This window comes from Diceros bicornis, chromosome 19 (assembly GCF_020826845.1).
Source record: "Diceros bicornis minor isolate mBicDic1 chromosome 19, mDicBic1.mat.cur, whole genome shotgun sequence".
NCBI classification, from domain to species: Eukaryota; Metazoa; Chordata; class Mammalia; order Perissodactyla; family Rhinocerotidae; genus Diceros; species Diceros bicornis.
The window spans coordinates 13,943,320-13,961,646 of NC_080758.1; the positions used below are offsets into that span (position 1 = coordinate 13,943,320).

The following is an 18,327-nucleotide window of genomic DNA, read 5'->3' on the forward strand; positions in this document are numbered from 1 at the left end:
CGTGGGGGAGCCGTGGGCAGAGGCAGCAGGACAGGCGGGCGAGTCACTGAGGAGGTGGCCGAAGGGTCTTGGGTTCAGAAGGGCCCTTCTGGTCGTTTGGGGGTGACTGGGTTATGGGAAGGCAAAAAGGGAGGCAGCAAGTCCAGGTGGAGGCCGTTTCCGTTGTGAGTGAGAAAGTGAGGATGAGGAAGCAAGATCCATTTCTGTCTCCTTTTTGGACTTCCTCACCCTGAGGGCCTTGCCTCTTTCATTTGGATTCCCGAACACTGGGTCTGAGGATTCAGGGTGCAGCTTCTGAGCAACTGTCTCATCACGGGGTCTCCCAGAACTCCAACCGGTTATTCTGCGTTTGAGTCTCGTCCCAGGGTCAAGTCTGATTGGCCAAGCTCAGCCACGCTCCCGCCCCTTGGGTGGAGAAGGGCACCTTGATTGACAGTTGGGACCTTTGTATTTGGGAGGAGGCCAGGGGTACAGCGGCTGTGGCTTTTCAGGGGTTCCCTGAAAAAAAACGTGTGCGCGTGTGTGTGTGTGTGTATTCATGCATGTGTGTATACATTGGTATATTGGCTCCAAAATATGGGGGAAAAACCAAATCAAAATGAATAAATATTTAATGAGATATTTATATTTGAATATAGATAATGAAATGTAGCATGATTCAACCAGTCTACTCTGGACTGTTTCGACTCTTGGTTATTTATCGATTCTCTCTAAAGTAGGATGTGGGTGGAGATGGTGTGGGATGAATGGCTGCCGAGAGACACCAGTGTCCTTCAAACAGCCTTATTGACGGTTCCACCCAGATGGCCCATGATGGGGGAGAGAAAGTTCCCCAAAGGCGTTGGCTGCTGTCAGTCCCACTAGCTGCCACTTGCTCGACACTCAGGATGTGCCAGGTACTAGTTCACGTTCCTTACACGTGTTGGTTCCTCCACTCCACGTGACAGCAGGCAGTGGCTTATTGTCATTGTTGCCCATTGAGGCACGGGGGAGGAAGTCACTTGCCAGGGGAGGAAATTAGGAGGTGGCAAACCCAGACAGTCTGGCCACAGAGACACACTCGTGGCTCGTCTCCCATGTCGCCAGCTCCTATGTTACCGGGAGACAGGGGAATGGCTGCCAGGAGATGCAGAACAGCGGTGCCCCCACTCCAGCCCAACGGCTCTCCAGCACAGAGAGTGACCCTGGGCTTCCTGTTAGTTTCCAGTCGCTGAAACCCTCCATCTCCCCCATATCCAAAATGATGCCTCAGTCTGCCCTCCCGTGCCAGGTTTATCACCAGCTAATCTCAGTCCCCAGTCGCCACAAGACACGGCTTTTACAGACCACAAATGCGATTACGACGAGGCAATTTCGGTTAGATTCAGGGCTGGGAGAGAGAGCAGAAGGATCTGGTTCTCCCATCAGACTCCGAATGGTTCCGCAGCAGCACTTAACTCAGACAAATGGAGGAAGCAGCGGCCGGGAGGGAAGCGGGCGTCTGGAGCTTTCCAAACGAAAGGCTGCCCGCACGGACCTGCAGGACCAGGAGAGGGTTACGAACGGGCCTGAGGGGTGAGACTCCCCTCAATGTGGTCAGGGGGAGAGGGAGGATTCTGCCATCTGTCTCTGCAGGCACTCCATTCCACAAGGTATTAACGGAGCAAGAAGGTGGCTGGAAAGGGGGACTCGCTGGTGATTATGAAACTGTAACGCTTAGTGGATGCTTGTTTTGTGCCGGTTCTAAGCAATATGCATATATTAGCTCTCACAACAACCCCATGAGGTCCATACTGTCGTTATCCCCGTTTATAAATGGAGAAATTGAGGTATCCAGAGATTAAACGACTCGCCAAGGACACACAGCGTCCAGTGTTGTGAAATATCTCCAAGAGTCCCTTTAATGGGAAGTGTTTTTTCCAGCGTCCCTTCCTCTGGGACATCTTCATCTTTTTCATCACAACCACTTTTCCTCGTTTATGTTGATGACTAAGTTCGCCTTCCACTAAGTTCGCCTGGCTGTCTATCTGAGTTTCCGCACAGTCAGTGTCCACATTCCCTCGGTCAGCTCCGTTTCTTCTGTAACTCCCTTTACATCTGCCTCAAGGTTCAATTTCAGCCTCTTAACTTTTCGTTTCTTTGCTGCAGTCTCATCTCTACTGGCCAGTTCTCTCCTTTGATAATCCACTTTTGTAAAGTGTCTTGTAGCTTTATCACTGGGAGACAGGGAGGCAACACACCTACATGCGTTGCTGTCTGCGCGTGAACTGAATAACAGATGCGCAGTGACCGGTCCCCGATAGACTTTGCGAGAAGTGACGTGACTGGCCATTGATCCTGTGTGTCTGCTATTTACACAGCAGTTTGTGGACTGAAGAGCTAGTAGTAAAGTTTGTACCTTATGCAATTGCAGTTAACATACTGTGGGAGCTAAATTTGAACCATCTTGTGGGAGACTGGTATTTAACTAAACTGTGGAAGTTGACATTTGTGCGTATCAGGACCATGCAAAGCGAGGACTGCCTGTAATTGGCTGTTGCTGTTCTTGTTGCCATTGCCGCCCTCTGTTGTGTCATTCTTTGCGCTGTGGAGCCCCGTCACTGCCCTGGCCCAGTTCCGAGTCTCCTTCTCCTTAGCTGGCATTGCTTCCTCCAGGTTACCCAGCCCTACTTTAAATCCCAGAGGGATCTTTCACCCCACACAGGGAATTTTGTTCTACACCAAAGGTTGGAAAACTTTTCCTGCAAAGGGCCAGATAGTCAATATTTTGGACTTGCAGCCACTTGGTCCCTGTTGCAAGAACTCAATTGTGCCATCGTAGTGGGAGTGCAGCCCTAACGATACAGAAACCAATGGGTGTGGCTGTGTTCCAATGAAACTATTTACAAGAGCAGGTGGCAGGCTGGATTTGGTTTGCCAAACCCTGCCCTGCACTAAGCAGCGCATCGTCTTCGCCTCGAGTCTTTGGATGGCGAGTGAAAGAACTCAACTCAAACTGAATTAAGCAAACAAAACAAAACAACAACAAAAGTGGAGTGGCAGAATCTATTGGTTTACATAACTCAGGGTTTCTCAACCTTGGCACTACTGACATTTGGGGCCAGAAAAGTCTTTGTACAGGGAGGCTGTCCTGTGCATTATAGGATGTTTACCAGCATCCCTGGCTTCTACCCACTAGCTGCCAGTAGCAGCCCCCCCACACCCAGTTGTGACAACCAAAATGTCCCCATTGCCCAGTGTCCCCTAATTGGGAACCACTAATGTAACTGAAAATGCTCGCATTAGAGGTGGCTTCAGGTAAGAGTGGACTCAGGGACTCAAACCAGCATCTCTCTCTATCCATCTCCCTCCCTCTCTCTCTCTCTCTCACGCACACACGCGCACACGCGCACACACACCTCTGCTGCTTTCTTCCATGTTGCTGCACACTCAAACAGACTCTCCCCTCTTAGTGGCAAGATGGCTGCCAACAACTTCCTGCTTATATCCCACCAGCTTCAAGCCCTATGGAAGAAGAACTTCTCTCTTCCAGTAGCTCCCTAAAAATCCCAGGGCTGAGTCTCATTGGCCCAGCTTGGGTCACATGCCTAGCCCTGAACCAATGGCAGTAGCCAGGGGGATGTGGTGCTCTCATCGGTCAGGCTGAGATGATGCATGCAGCCCTCAAGTCAGGACTTAAGATCAGCCCACGTGTACTTAAGTAGGGAAGTGGTTGTACCCAAAGGACCAGGCAGACAAAACAAAAGTCTCCACTGCCAGGTGTAAGTTTCCACCAGTGCCTGGCACACGGGAGGCAGTAAGTGCTCCATCTTTCCGTTGACGCCAGCACTGCTTCCAGGAGCAGCCTTCAGCCAGCACCTTGTCGATGGCCTTTCCTGGCCTGGCATTTATTTCATTCCGCTCAGTCTGCCTGCCAAGTTGTCCCACCCCCGTAGCAGACCCCGTTTGCTCTGTCTTTTGCGCCATCCCAGCCACCAGAGCTCAATGACTCCGGGCTCCAGCCCAACATGGGCTGTATTTTTAATCTTGATTTTAATTCCAGCTCGTTTTCCTGGCTGTATCTCCCAGCCCCGGAGCCCCGGGGCCCATGCTAATTTGCTTCTCCCACCTCAACTGGTGCCGGAATAGCCATTTTTAAAACTGCCTTGGGGAAATCTAATCAAATGAGAGCAAAATCTAATTTGGCACTAAAAGCCTCTGACTGAAGCCCTGTTTTCTAGGGCCTTGTGAAGCCTGAATAATACACTCTTTCTGGATTTTTTAAGGGTTGGGGGTTGGAGAGAGGAGACAGATGTGAAAGAGGAGATTCTAGCAGAGGAAGTTTGACACCCGTGGCACTGGACGATAATGGCAGCGGTGGGCTTCCAAAGGCACCGCACTTCCCAGCCCCAAGTAATAGTTCTCTCACCAGCCGGGCCAAGAATTCAAGCTCTCTAGCATTCCATGCTGTACGTTTATCAGAAAGACCTTGGCCCACATCTATCTTCAGGGACGAACCAGTAGGATCACAAGCCGGGCAGTGGGGAGACCCCAGTTCCCCCAGTGGGGAATTCAGAGGGCCCCTTTCTCTGGGCTTTTGTTCAGAACAGTGACGTTCTGTGCTGCTTAAATCACTTGTGGTCCTAGGTTCCTTTCAGAATGTGTCAAAAGCTGTGGACCTGTTTCCAGGAAAATGCACACAAAATGCAACATCTGGTGGTGTGTCATATTTCAGGGGACGTGTGGACCCCTTTAAGTTCCCCTGTCATGCTTACTGTTGCTTCTCCTCATTGTGGCCTGCAGGACCCTCATGATCTGGCCCATCTACCTTATGATGTCATCTCCTCTCTCCCTCACTGGCCTCCTTAGGTTCCTCAAATGCCCCCAAGCTTGTTCCTGCCTCAGGACCTTTGCATTGCTAGTCCCTCTGCCTGGAGCAGTTTTCCTTGTATTGCCCCATTCCCTCTGACTCTTTCTCATCATTTCTCAGAAGCTTCTCCTGACCACTTGGCCCAATGGTGCCTCTAGTGGTCCATGTGTGACCACTCTGTTGCATCATGATCCTTTGTTTTCTTCATCACTGTTATTACCAACACCATCTTTATTTGTCACGGTCCCCACATCAGAATGTCAGCCCCATGAGGGCAAGGATCCTGTTGGTCTCATTCACTGCTGTGTTTCCAGTGCCTAGGACAGCTCCTGGCATACCCTAGGTGTGTAATACATAGTTGTTGAATGGATATCTTGGTTTTTACCGTACCTGGGCACACTGATCATATTATTTACTTAGTATTTTCCTCTCAATTGTTTTACTCTTTTTACTTCATTTGTTTCAAAAGGAAACTGTTACATCATTGTGACTGCACAAAGGGCATGCTCTGCTTACCGCAAGACAAAAGCCAATCGTCAGGAGGCAAAATGGTGGAAAAGAAAGGGCAGTTTATTACAGCTTGCTAGCAAGGGGGAAGATGGCCAACTAACGTCTCAAAGAACCATCTCACAGAACAAAAGACTACAGGCCAGTTCTATAGAGGGCTGGTCTCCGAGTGGGGGAGGCATCTGGTCCCAGGGTGGTGGCATCCATCTGATCACTGGGTGGAGGCATCTGGTCCCAAGATGGGGGCATCCATCTGGTCTTAGTTCCTGGCAGTCCTTGGTTTTACTTGCTATGCATCAGAGATTGGAGCAACGCCCTACACCCTGATCTTTCAGTTCTCGTTGATGATGGCTATCAGCATAGACTCTGCCCGGGGGTCGTCACATTCCTAAGGAACTCAAAAGAACAAAGTTATCAACTTATAGCCACCGGGAGGGGCCACAAAGTCCACAGTTGGTCAGAGGTCATCCAAAGTGACAGTATGGTCTCTTCTCCTCTACAATATGGCTTCCTGTGTGTCAACCTGTATTGAGCCGGTATCATCATCACCAGTATTATTTGTCATGAATAGAAAGTGTCGTGGCTCTAGGAAGGGTCTTGTTAAATTTTATCCTCTTCCTTGTTGAGGTTCTGAACCAATTGAGAAATAAAACTAAAGAGTCAGATGGAAGCCAAAATCGCGTTTTGATGAATCTGATAAAGGCTAGGGTTGAGGGCGTGACTTCTTTCTGCGGGCATTTATGCTTCCAGATGCTAAATTCCAGAGTTAAGCCGACTTCCTGCTGAGCCAGGCCCGCACCTCTCTCCTCCCCACCCCGCAAGAGCATGCCCCCTTAAAACTAGCATTCCCTGAAGGCAGCTCCTCCCCAAAAGAAAGGCAGAGGAAGGATTGGGTTATGCGTGCCCAATTTGTCTCTCCAAACCCAGCAGGCGTGTATGCTGGGACTCAGCAAACTACAGCCCATGGGCTGAATCTGGCCCTCCATCTGTTTTTGTAAATAAAGTTTTATTGGAACAGAGCCACGCCTATTTGTTTCTGTATTATCTGTGACTGTTTTTACAACAGCAGGATTGAATAGTTGTGTTAGACACTATCTGGCCCACAAAGCCCACAATATTTACTCTCTGGGCCTTTACAGGAAAGGTTCGCAGACCCTGCCGTAAATCATTCTTCCCCAGGGAGAGGAACAGGAGATAGTGGGGAGAGGCCAGGAGTGTGCCCAGAGCAGAGCTCCCTACGAATGGAAAGAAGCATCAGAAGTATAAATAAGGTCCCTGAGGTTTAGTAGATCTTATTCCTGGACTGCACTTGATCTCTGGGGGCCTTTTCAGCTCTCACAATGTGGTTCTTTTACTGAGGAAAGGAAGGTGCCAGGAGCCAGGTGGAGTTATTTAGATCAAGGTTTCTCAACTCCAGACTATTGACATTTTGCCCTGGAGAGCTTTCTGTTTTGGGGGCTGCCTGAGCACCGTGGATGGTGAGCAGCATCCCTGGCCTCTACCCACTCGACGCCAGTAGCACCCCCACTCCAAGTTGTGACAACCAAAAGTGTCTGCAGACGTTGCCTGGTGGCTCCTGAGGGGCAAAATCGCCCCCAGCTGAGGGCCAGTGCTTCAGGGGAATGGATGCCGCGGGATGGCTGAACACGCCATGTTCTAGAAAAGAAGCTCAGGCCTTCAGCTTGCCTGGTCCTTTCACGCTGCCTCTTGCTCCTCCCGGGCTGACCCCCAGCCAGGACGCAGAGCCAGGGCGGCGGTTCCCCCCCCCTCCTCCCCAGACCGCCCGGTTCCTGCTGTTTATTCCTGCCCTGCCCTCCGTGCGAAGGGAGGCCCCCCCCCCCGGGGCCTGTCCTGAGACTGCTCGGGGATTCTCCCTTCCTATTTTCACCTCCTCCTGGTGCCCAGATCCTTCCAGAAGGTGTTTCATCAGCTCCTCCCTCAGGAGCACTCGCTTCCTGACTTAATGGAAGTGCTTCCCTCCGCCTGTACCGTGGGGATTCGGGAATCCGGCTGCGTGGGTTCTGAGGGGTCTTCCCCTCCTGCGCAGGGCCAGCCACCTGCCAGCTCTCCAGGAAGAGCCCGTAGAGGGCTCCGGCTCCATCGCAGCCTCTCCCGGCCCGGGCCTCTCTTCTCCGGGCCGACAGGCTCTTCATACTTCCTTGAAGCTTCCAGGTGGAGGGGGGCCTATCTTATCTTCTGCTGGCATCACAGCCCAGCCCCAGCCCGCTCCTTCCTCCTCTGTGGCTGTTCACCTCCTCTGTCTCCTCTCACCTTGCGCTCTGAACTGACACTCACTCAACACTCCATTTGTCAGGCACGGCCCCAAGCCCTCTGCTACACCATCTCTCTAAATCTTAACAGCCTCAAACTCTCCGGTTCTCACACTCTCGGAGGTAGTTCTAGAATGTCTCGGAGCCCCAGTGTCCTCATCTGAAAGAGAGGGCTGGCAAAGTTTTGCTTTCTCTGGAAAAACTCTCACAGATTTTCCCATTTCGTAAAAATGGCTTTATAGGTTATAATTACTTAAAATCGTACTTGCTCGTTGGAAAGAAAAAAGAACAAAAAGGATCGTGAAGAAGACCTTGTCTGTTACCTCCTCACCCACAGCGAGTCTTTTGGTGTATCCCCATCCAGATGAATTCGGGGGATTTTTTTTTTTTTAAGTAGGCTTTTGTTGGTGGCGCGTGCCTGCATGCGGAGAAGTGCTCTGCTCCTGAACGTCCGGCTCAGTGGAGTTGCACAAACCAAACCACCTGTTCCAGCAGAAATAGAACAAGGCCGTCACCCGAGAAGCCCCTGCCTCTGTGCCCCCTCCACCCACTCTCCTCCCTAGGTCCAGAGATAGCCACTGCTTTCCTTTCCAACACCATGGATTCATATCGATATGAATTCATAGACGCCTATTTTTTTTTTTTTTTTTTTTTTGTGAGGAGATCAGCCCTAAGCTAACATCCGCCAATCCTCCTCTTTTTTTTTTTGCTGAGGAAGACGGCCCTGGGCTAACATCGGTGCCCATCTTCCTCCACTTTATATGGGACGCCGCCACAGCATGGCTTACCAAGCAGTGCGTCGGTGCGCGCCCGGGATCCGAACCAGCGAACCCCGGGCCGCCGCAGTGGAGCGCGCGCACTCAACCGCTTGCGCCACCGGGCCGGCCCCATAGACGCCTATTTTTGATCTTCATTTAGATGGGATCAGACAATGTGCATTCTTTCATATCTGGCTTATTTCTCTTAATATTATCAGACTGTGGAGATGTGGCCGTGATATTGAATGTGGCACTGGTTCTTTCCTTCTCCTTTCTACTCGTATTTCATTATACAAATATGCAGCAACATACTTATCCATCCTTTTGTTGATGGACATCTGATTTGTTTCTAGTTATTTGCTATCATGAATACCGCTGCTCTGAGCATGGTGAACATGTGAATGCAATTCTGTTGAGTAACTACCCAGGATTCGAATCGCTGGGTCAGAAGGTGTGAATATGTTCAAGTTTAGCAGACGCTGCCAAACACTTTTCCGCAGTGGTTGGACCGGTTTGCACGCCCACCACCGTATGTGAGAGTTCCAGTTGCTCCACATCCCCACCGACGCTTGGTACTGTTCATTTTTTTAGTGTTAGCCATTCTGGTCACGGTATGGTAGGTAGAACTCAAGGGGTCCATAAACTGGAGTGGGAATAAATTACTCTTATTTTTGTTAACCTACAACTGAAACTTAGCATTTTTGTCAGTTATGAACGTAGGCCACAAATGACAGCAGGTCAGCAGAATCTGTAACTTTGTCATCCGTAGAAATCACTGATATTTAATGGCAAATATTGCAAAGTATTTCCACTCATCACTACTTTGAATTTATCACTCTCTGCAAGGTCTTGCTTTTAATATCTCAATAAAAACAAAAAAAAGGACACATTATTATATGGCAGATTCTTTTAATATTTTAATAACTGTATTTCACAGTGATTGATTTTCTCTGTAATTCTGTGTATTTTATTTTATTTATGTAAAAACATTTGAGAAGGGGGTCATAGGCCTCGCTTGCTTGCCCAAGGGCTCCGTGGCTCAGAGGGTGGTGTTTTCAGGCCGCGGGCGCACGGTGGTTGGGCGATGACTGGAGGAGGCGTTTGCTCTCTGCGTTCTCACGTTCTCACGTGCCCTCCTGGCCCTTCTCCTCCAGCTTTCTTCGGGAAGTACCTGAACGAGTACAATGGCTCCTACGTGCCGCCCGGCTGGAAGGAGTGGGTCGGCCTCCTTAAGAACTCCCGCTTTTATAACTACACGCTCTGTCGGAACGGGGTGAAGGAGAAGCATGGCTTCGACTACTCCAAGGTGAGTCCCGCCCTTCCCTGGCTCGGGGGGCGGGCGGGGGGCTCAGCAGTTAGGAGCAGGACACGGGAGCCTGGCTGCCTGGGCTCGGATCATGACGGAAATGTGCCACCTTCAGCACCTTGCTTACATCCTCTGCTTCTCAGTGTCTCCATCTCTCAAATAGTCGTCTCTGTTTCTGAGAATCCTGTTTTTTAACGTTTTGCTGAAGCGGAATATTCTTACAGAAAGTGTGCATATAGAGTGTACAGTTCAGTGAATTTTCACAAACTGAAAAGACACATGTGACCAGCACCCAGGTAGGTCAAGCAGAATGTCACCACCCCCCAGAAGGCCCCCCATGTAACTCCTTCCACTAACCACCCCTCCCAAAGGATGGTTATCCCAAAGGATAACCGTTACTCAGACTTCTGGCTTGATAGATTAATTCTGTATCCGGCTTCTTTTGCTTAAACTGTGTTGAGATTCATTGTGTTGTTACATGTGGGTGTAGGTGCTTTAATCTTGTATATAATTCATTGTGGATTGTACCACAATTTATTTGTTTGTTTCCAATGTCATAATTTTTCGAGCTCTAATTTGTTTAACTGATACAAGGTAAAGTGCACAGATCTTAAGTGGGCAGCTCAGGGAATTTTCAGATATGTGTGCATCTGTTTAAACATCAAGGTACAGAGCATTTCCAGCCTCCCAATGGCTCCCGCGTACACCTTTCCCCCCCACCCAGAGGCAGCCTCCATTCTGACTTCTGTCACCGTGGATTGGTTTCGCCTGTTCTGAAACTTCACATAAATGGAGTCATGTAGTGTGTGTTCTTGTGTGTCTGACTTTTTTCACTCAGCGTAATGTCTGTGAGATTCATCCGTGTGGTTGTGGGTATCAGCAGTGTGTACTTTTCATTGCTGTGTAGTATTCTCTTCTACAGGTGACAGGTATTTATCCACTCAGTGACTGGTGGACATTTGGGCCGTCTCCAGTTTGGGTCTGTTACGAATTAAGCTGCCGTGAACATCCTTACACGTGGCTTTTGGTTATACACCTGGGACATAGGCCATGTTACATGGTTGAACCAGTGTACACTCCAGCCAAAAACGTATAAGGGTTCCAGTCGCTCCACATTCCTCACCAACACTGGTACTGTCTTCTGTATCATAGCCATTTTGCTGGGGGTGTAGTGGTATTTCATTGTGGTTTTACCACAAAGGTTTTGAGGATCACGCAAGCTGGTTCATGTAGAGCATTAGAAGAGCCCCTTGCACATATAAATACCTGATGCATATTAGCTCAGAACAGGGCAGCCTACTTCCTCTCTGAAGGGCCAGATACTATGTTTCAGACTTTACAAGCCATACAGTCTCAGTTGCAACTGCTCAAGTCAGTCAGTGTAGTGCAAAAGCAGCCATAGATAAAACGTAAACAAAGAAGCATGGCTGTGTGCCAATAAAACTTTTTTTACAAAAACAGGCAGTGGGCCCATTTGGGCTCACAGGTTGTAGTTTGCTGGCCCCTGACGTAGACAATGATGATGATAAGGAGGAGGAGAGACTGACGGTGATGTTGCATCCGAACTTTCCATTAAAAAAAATCTGGAGGGGCCAGCCCGGTGGCATAGTGGTTAAGCTCACATGCTCCACTTCGGCAGCCTGGGGTTCACGGGTTTGGATCCCGGACACAGACCTGTGCACCGCTTATCAAGCCATGCTGTGGCGGTGTCCCATATACAAAATAGAGGAAGACTGGCAACAGATGTTAGCTCAGGGCCAGTCATCCTCACCAAAAAAAAAAAATCTGGGGCCTGCCCGGTGGTGTAGTGGTTAAGTTCATGTGCTCCACTTCAGTGACCCAGGGTTCGCAGATTCGAATCCAGGGCACGGACTGATGCACCGCTCATCAAGCCATGCTGTGGCGGCTTCCCACATACAAAATAGAGGAAGACTGGGCAAGATGTTAGCTCAGGGCCAGTCTTCCTCAGAAAAAAATATCTGGAGACTAACAAATATTCCTGCCCCAACTACATCTTCAGAGTCAGCGCTGGCATCCCCCACAGCTGATGCATTCTTTCTCTAGATCGTCCAATCCATCCCTCTCTCTTCCCCACTCCCACTCGCCCTGGGCCTGGCTTCCTGTCATAACCAGGGTTCTCTGGGTTGGTGTGATGATCCAGGGCTGTCCTCTCCAGTTCGTCTCTCTCTGAATTGCTACACAAGGCCTCTCGGCAGAGATCACCAGGAGACAGGCAGCCATGCAAACAGGAGAGCAAGCTGGGAGTAGGTGAGACGGTAGGGAGTGGTGGGGGCTATGGAGAATGTAGCTGTCTAAAAGAGGGCAGCAGGGCTGGCCCCGTGGCTTAGCGGTTAAGTGCGTGCACTCTGCTGCTGGCGGCCCGGGTTCGGATCCCGGGCACGCACCGACGCACCACTTCTCCAGCCATGCTGAGGCCGCGTCCCACATATAGCAACTAGAAGGATGTGCAGCTATGACATACAACTATCTGCTGGGGCTTTGGGGGGAAAAATAAATAAATAAATAAATTAAATTAAAATAAATAAATAAAAATAAAAGAGGGCAGCAGACCCTCAGATCAGGCCTGTTGGTCCCATATGGAAATGTGGGCCCACGATGGCCAGGTTTTCTGATTTTTCAACAGAAGCCACACATTTGTACATTTTTTCCTGTGAAATCTCCTGATTTTTAAATATTGGTAATTAATTCAGACTTTCCTAAAATCTTGCATGAATCAAGTTTGCCTGAGGGCCAGACCTGACCCACGGGTCTGCAGCCTTTGCAGCCCATTGCACTGTTCTGCCCGCTGCCCTCCAGGGACTATGAGTTGCACTCTTGCAGTCAGTGGTCTCAGGTGGAATTTGACTACGTTATTCACTCATTCCCTCAACGAGTATTGATTCAGAGCCCGCTTTGTGCCAGGTGCTAGGCATCCAAGGGGGAACAAAAATAGACCCAGGTACCATCCTCACAGAGCTCAGTCTGGCGCACGGAGGTGTGTTATAAACTGTGAAGACATGGTGCGTGTATTAAAGTCAGAACGCTGCTCCACGGTGTAAAAACACAGGTGTGTGTGCGCACACACACCAGCCCCGTCTCCTCTATTTTGTCTTCCCCAGTGTGAGCCATTTCAGCCAGACCCGCCTTGTGGGTTATTACAACCATCACAAAATCTTTACTGGTGCTGTCCTGCCCTGAACTTGTCCAAGTCTTACCCATTTTCTCTTCCATGACGCCTTCCCGGAGTGCCTTCAACGACATGATTTATCCTTTCTTGAACCAGACTGGCCTCTTTCAGTTGTTTATCAACAGAAACTCAACTCAAAGTGGCTCAGTTGAAGAGGAAACGTAGTAGCCTACTTAACCGACCCAGCAGCAATGGCATCAGACGTGGCTGGACCCAGGGGCTCCAATGAAATCTTCAGGCGGTTTCTCTCTTCTCTAAGCTCTGTTTTCCTCTCTTTGGCCCCATTCACAGGCTGTCTCTCTGTCTCTCTGTCTGTCTCTCTCTCTCTCCTGTCTCTGTCTCTCTCTCTCTCCCCCTCTCTCTGTCTCTCTCTCCTGTCTGTCTCTCTGTCTCTCTCATCTCGTAGCAGTATGGCCGTCCTGCACGGCTACAAGCATGCGACTCTCCTTCCCGGGATTCCCAGCGAGTCTCATTGCCTCTCAGTGGCTCTGGAGCAGTCACGTGTCTATCCCTGAAGCAATCGGTGTGGCCAGGGCGTGCAGTCTTTTGATGGGCTCTACTCCTGAGCCAGAGGTGGCGGAGCAAGAGCCCCTCCCTGGAGCCAGACCCTGGAACGTGGGCTGAGAATAGAGCCCCAAATAACAACGGGGAGTGTCCACGGGAAGAAAGCTGACTAGATGCTCAACAGCCTAAAAATACCCTCTCCTGCTCCCCTTCTGGAAACCCTAGTACGTTTGGGGATCCCCCCTATCTTTGCCAGGTAATCACCACTAATGTGTGGCTGAGTCTGATCAGTCCAGGCGCCCAGGGGGCAGAAACCACGTGACATCACGTGGGCAGCACCTCTCCCCCCACCCCATACCTCACTCTGCACGTAGTCGGCCTCCAGGGGCTCCCATGTAAACTAGTTCCAAAGTCCTGGTGGGGGGATTTAGCAAACCTGGTGGACTCCTTGCAAATATAAATTATAGTTTCTTGGGGCCGAACACGCCGTCTCTCTCCTCCCAGCCTCAGCAAGGCAGATTCTCCGATACCTAGGAAAATCTACTCCCTCCTTGATGAAATTCCTCACGTGTCCCCGCCTGGTCTCAGGGCCGCCCGATAACAAAGTTATCCAGGGGTACCAGAGTCCCCTCGGGGCTGAGGAGGGGGAGGTGGCGCCGCCGCTGTTCTGCCCCACTTGCTCCGCATGCACATCTCCCCCTGTGACAGAGGTGGTAGGATTCCTGGGCCCCCCGTTACCGGAGGCCTGGGAACGGAGGGATGGGGGCCCCGTTGGGAGTCAGAGCTGGCTCAGGTCCAGAGTTCAATCCCAGGGGAGCAGCAGGCAGTGGGAGCCAGAGCATCTGGGGAGCAGGAGTGGGCTCGGGGTTTCCAGCCGAGGCGGAGCCGGGAGCCCATGCTCTGGGCCCCGCAGTCTGGAGGCAAGGTGCCTCTTTCGGGGCAGAGCTTCGTCCCTGGCCTCAGGGGCCTCGGTGGAGGCCCGGGTTGGGAGGAAGTGGTGGCCCTTCCCAAGCCCTCCTCAAAAGGCCCTCCGAGGACTCTGTCCCCGGTCACTAATCCCAGAGATGGGCAGATGCCACGAAAGGGGTCCTGATGGCAGGGTGGATAGAGAGGCAGTGATCAAGCAGAGAATGTTGTACAGCAAGCACTGATGGCCACAGAGGGTCAGCGGAGGTAGGACAGGTGGCAGAAGGGAGAGAGGAATGACGTAGGGTCGAGTCGCGGGAAGAGGCTTCCAGGTGGGGAGGCAGAAGAGGACCCAGGTGGTGGGCAAGCTCTGAGGGACAGCAGTCTCTGTGAACTTGAATGCGCCCAGTCTTTGGCCCTTTCTCTCCGTTGGTTCTGGAGAAGCCTCCCTCTGTGCAGGAGGGGGCATGGCTGAGCTGCTGGTTGCAGCTTTGTTTGTTATTGAAAGAGATGCACCAATGCAGGAAATGACTAAATGACCATGAAGCATCCCTACTCTGGAGGATTCTGGAGAGAGACCAGGGGGCTCTGTGTGTAAAGCCGTCAGAAGGTCTTGGGCCATAAGGCTGAGCGGAGAGAGCAGGCTGCAGAAGTCCTCCCAGCCCCTCCTCAGATGTCACCTTCCTGGACCACCCTGCGTAAAGGGCACCCCAACCCCTGACTCCCTCCGACTGATGCCCTGGCCGTGTCCATCACTGATTCATCTGTTAACTGTCTGCCTCTTCCCACTATAATACCAGGCCCATGAAGGCAGGAGTGTTCATCTGTCTTGTCACTGCTCTGTTTGTTGGATGAATGAATGAAGATGCACAGCGCGGTACAATTAATGTAAAAAGATACATAAAGCACGAATGTTAGCTCAGGGCCAATATTCCTCACCAAAAAAAAAAAAAAAAAAGATGCATAAAGCAATACTCTGACATACGCAACAACACATCTGGAAAAATACCTCCCAGGAGGGGACAGAAGGGGCCAAGTCTGGGAGCCGGGGTGAGGGGTAATCGAAGGGAACTGCAGCTTTGTACTGTTTGCATTTTCACAAGGAAATGCAGGCGTGTGATTCTTGAGGAATAATGACTGACATTCATTTAGATGGATCATGCGCTAGACCCTGCTGGAAGCATTCTGCATGGATTAACCCTTGCATTTCCCACCACCCCCTGTGAGGTGTGTGCTGTTACTGTTCTCAACCAGCAGATGAGAAAATTGAGGCACAGAGAGGTAACTAGGCCACACAGCTAGGAAGCAGTAAAGCGGGTTTCGAACCCAGGCCGTCTGGCTCAAAATCCATTCTCTAAACTGTGGCTCTTGGCCGAGTCTGGCCTGCCCACTGTTTTTGTACAACCTTTGAGCTTAGAATGGTTTCTGCATTTCTACCTAGTTGAAAAAGAATCAAAAGAAGGGCAATTTTCATGACACGTGAAAATTACATGAAATTCAAATTTTAGTGTGCACAGATAAAGTTTTACTGGAGCACAAACACACCCATGCGTTTAACGCAGCGGCTGCTTCCTCAAGACTGTGGCAGAGATGAGTAATTGTAACTGACACGTCTGGCCTGCAAAGCCTCCGATATTTACTCTGTCCCTTGACAGGAAAGGTTTGTTGACAGAACCACTGTTTACACCTCTCTTTAATAACTTTGTTTGTTTGTGGGAAAAAAGATGGACCAGACAAAAAATTTGAAAGCCTGAGCTATAGCTCTAAGCTTATTCGTTTCATGACCTCAGTTTCCTCATCTGTAAAACGGGCATGATGTCCACTTCTCGAAGTTGCTGTGAAGGTCAAATGAGGAAACGTCTGACAGCAGTAAGAGCCAGTGTTCGCTGTGGGTTCTCTCAGTGACAAGATCCTTCGTAATTGCTTTCTTCACTTAGCAAGTCCTTGTCCAGTGTCACATCACCATGTGAAGAAGGGACTGTTGTTGGGCCCATTTTTTAGATGCAGAAAGGCAGGCGGTTGGCCCACAGCTAGGAGGTGACGAAGCTGAAATTTGAACCAGTGTTTCTGACTCCGGAGCCCTCAGCTGCATGAACTATGATTGCTCCTTAAAGGGGTGCGAACCTCTTTTAAACACAGACTGGTGCAGAGGCCTCCCAGGGTGAGGGCTCAACATCGTGATGGGGAATGCAAGTTAGACAAACCTGATGCCCAAGGAAGCCGACGGCTCGGGAAGGGAGACCATCTGTTACATAAGGTTGACTTGCCAAGTGAAGAAAATATCAAGAGGTGGGCTTGGGGGCTGCCCCTGGGGCGGAGGCAGCCTCCCCTCCTTGCCCTCCGCGCCGCCCCCCCAACCAGGTCTCCGGGAGCAAAGCCAGTGGCTTCTGGCACAGCCTCACAGCAGCCCGATGGAGCTCACGTGCGGCTCCTCAGGCCGAAAATTTAGCTAGTCCTGGGAGCCCCGAGACTCCAGTCTGGGGATGCCCTGTGAGATGTGGGGTGAACTGGGTTATGTCACCCAGGTTCAAACGAGAGACATAAAAGCGGGCTTCTGTGGGACTTAAGTGGGAGCGACTCCCGTGCACCCACGCGACGCGTTTCTCCCAGCACCCGGGAGACGCGTGTCTCCCAGCACCCAGTCAGGAAGAGGAGCTTCCGGTCATGTCAGCCGCGGCCCCTTCTTGTCCCGCCAGCCTCTGTCCCCACCCTCAGCTGCCAGAGGGATCTTAAGTGAGCGAAACCCTCCCCAGCCCTCCCGGTTCTCCTGCCTCCGCGGCTCTCGAATGAGAATGCTTTTCCGTGCTCTGCACAGGACTGTGAGCGCCATGGGGACAGGGACCTGCGGCCACATCCCTGACCCCTAACAGGGAGCCCGGCACCCTGGGAACAGGCAGCCAGCAAGTATTGAAGTGAGCGCATGAATAATGGCTTCAGGAACAGTGGCAAAGGCCAGCCGGGGGAATGAGGCAGGGAGGTTCGCCTGCCAGCCCTGTCGCCGAGCTCCCCGGTCCCCAAGAACACACACGCCCCGCACCCCACACGCCCTCCTCTTCCTCCCTGAGAAATCCTATTGCTGAACGACTGCTTGGGGGAAACGGCGCTTTTGCCCAGAGCCGCAGGCCGGCGTCTCCTCGGATGCACTGCGGCTCCTCTCGGCTTACTCATCAGATTAAGCCGGTGGAGGTGAGGATGGAGAGGGGAGGCGGGGACGTGCCCTCTATTCAAGCAGGGCAGTGTCACCCCTGGCCGTCTTCCAGCAGCGGCTGCCAAGCTCTGGGCAGGAGCAAAGTCCCCAGAACCCTGACACCACCACCTGCCTGCCAGGGCGTGGCCGGGAGTGCGCCGGGGGACAGTCTAGCTCCCGACCGCCCAGGTGTGCCGCCTCCCCTGGGACGGGGCAGTGGGCCCTGCCCGGGGCTGGAGGGAGGCAGAGGGGTGACTCACACATGGTCCATGGGCCCATCTCCGGGTTCTGGAAAATTCACCTTTCGGCCCCGGCGGGCTCCGCCCGCCTGTCTCACCCTCTGTTAACAACCCTGAATCTCTAACTCAGTCCTCATGGCTGACCCCAGGCCTCCCCACTCAGCTTGTCCAGAACTGAACTCAGCATTTCCGCCCTCTCCCAGACATTCTCTTTCCCCTGGACCCCCATCTCTGTACCTTTCACCCAAACCAGAAACCAGTGAAAGGGGGGCCTGATGCCCCCTCTCATGCACCCACATGTCCAGTCAATGAACACGTCCTAACTATCGAGTCTGCTCCCAGCCATCCCAGGACAATGCCACCACCAGCCTGGCCCAGGCCTCCTCGTCCCTCACTCTGATGCCTGGACTCGGCTCAAGTACCGTGGCCAGAGGGATGAGGTGTTCTACTTGGCCACGGCGGGGCTCGCTGCCCACGCCAGGAGTCAGGGCGCTGTGGTCCCGTCCAGTCCACATGGATGGGTGGGGGTGGGGTGCAGGTGCGAGTCTCGGGCGTCACTGCAGACGCCCGGATGCAGCCAGCAGGGATCAGCAAAGGCTTAGCACAGGAATGGCTTCCAGGAGGACCCAGAAGGG

At 51.7% G+C, this 18,327-nt stretch overlaps 1 protein-coding gene across 8 annotated transcripts in view; it reads left to right on the forward strand.

Annotated features, from left to right (window-relative positions):
• The window catches only part of SULF2 (sulfatase 2), a 124,668-nt gene that overhangs the window by 73,759 nt on the left and 32,582 nt on the right, over positions 1-18,327 (forward strand). For all 8 annotated transcript variants that reach the window (XM_058562527.1, XM_058562529.1, XM_058562533.1 and 5 more), the window contains one exon: positions 9,518-9,669. In XM_058562527.1, coding sequence (XP_058418510.1) covers positions 9,518-9,669 — 152 coding nt within the window. The remainder of the gene's footprint in view (positions 1-9,517; positions 9,670-18,327) is intronic.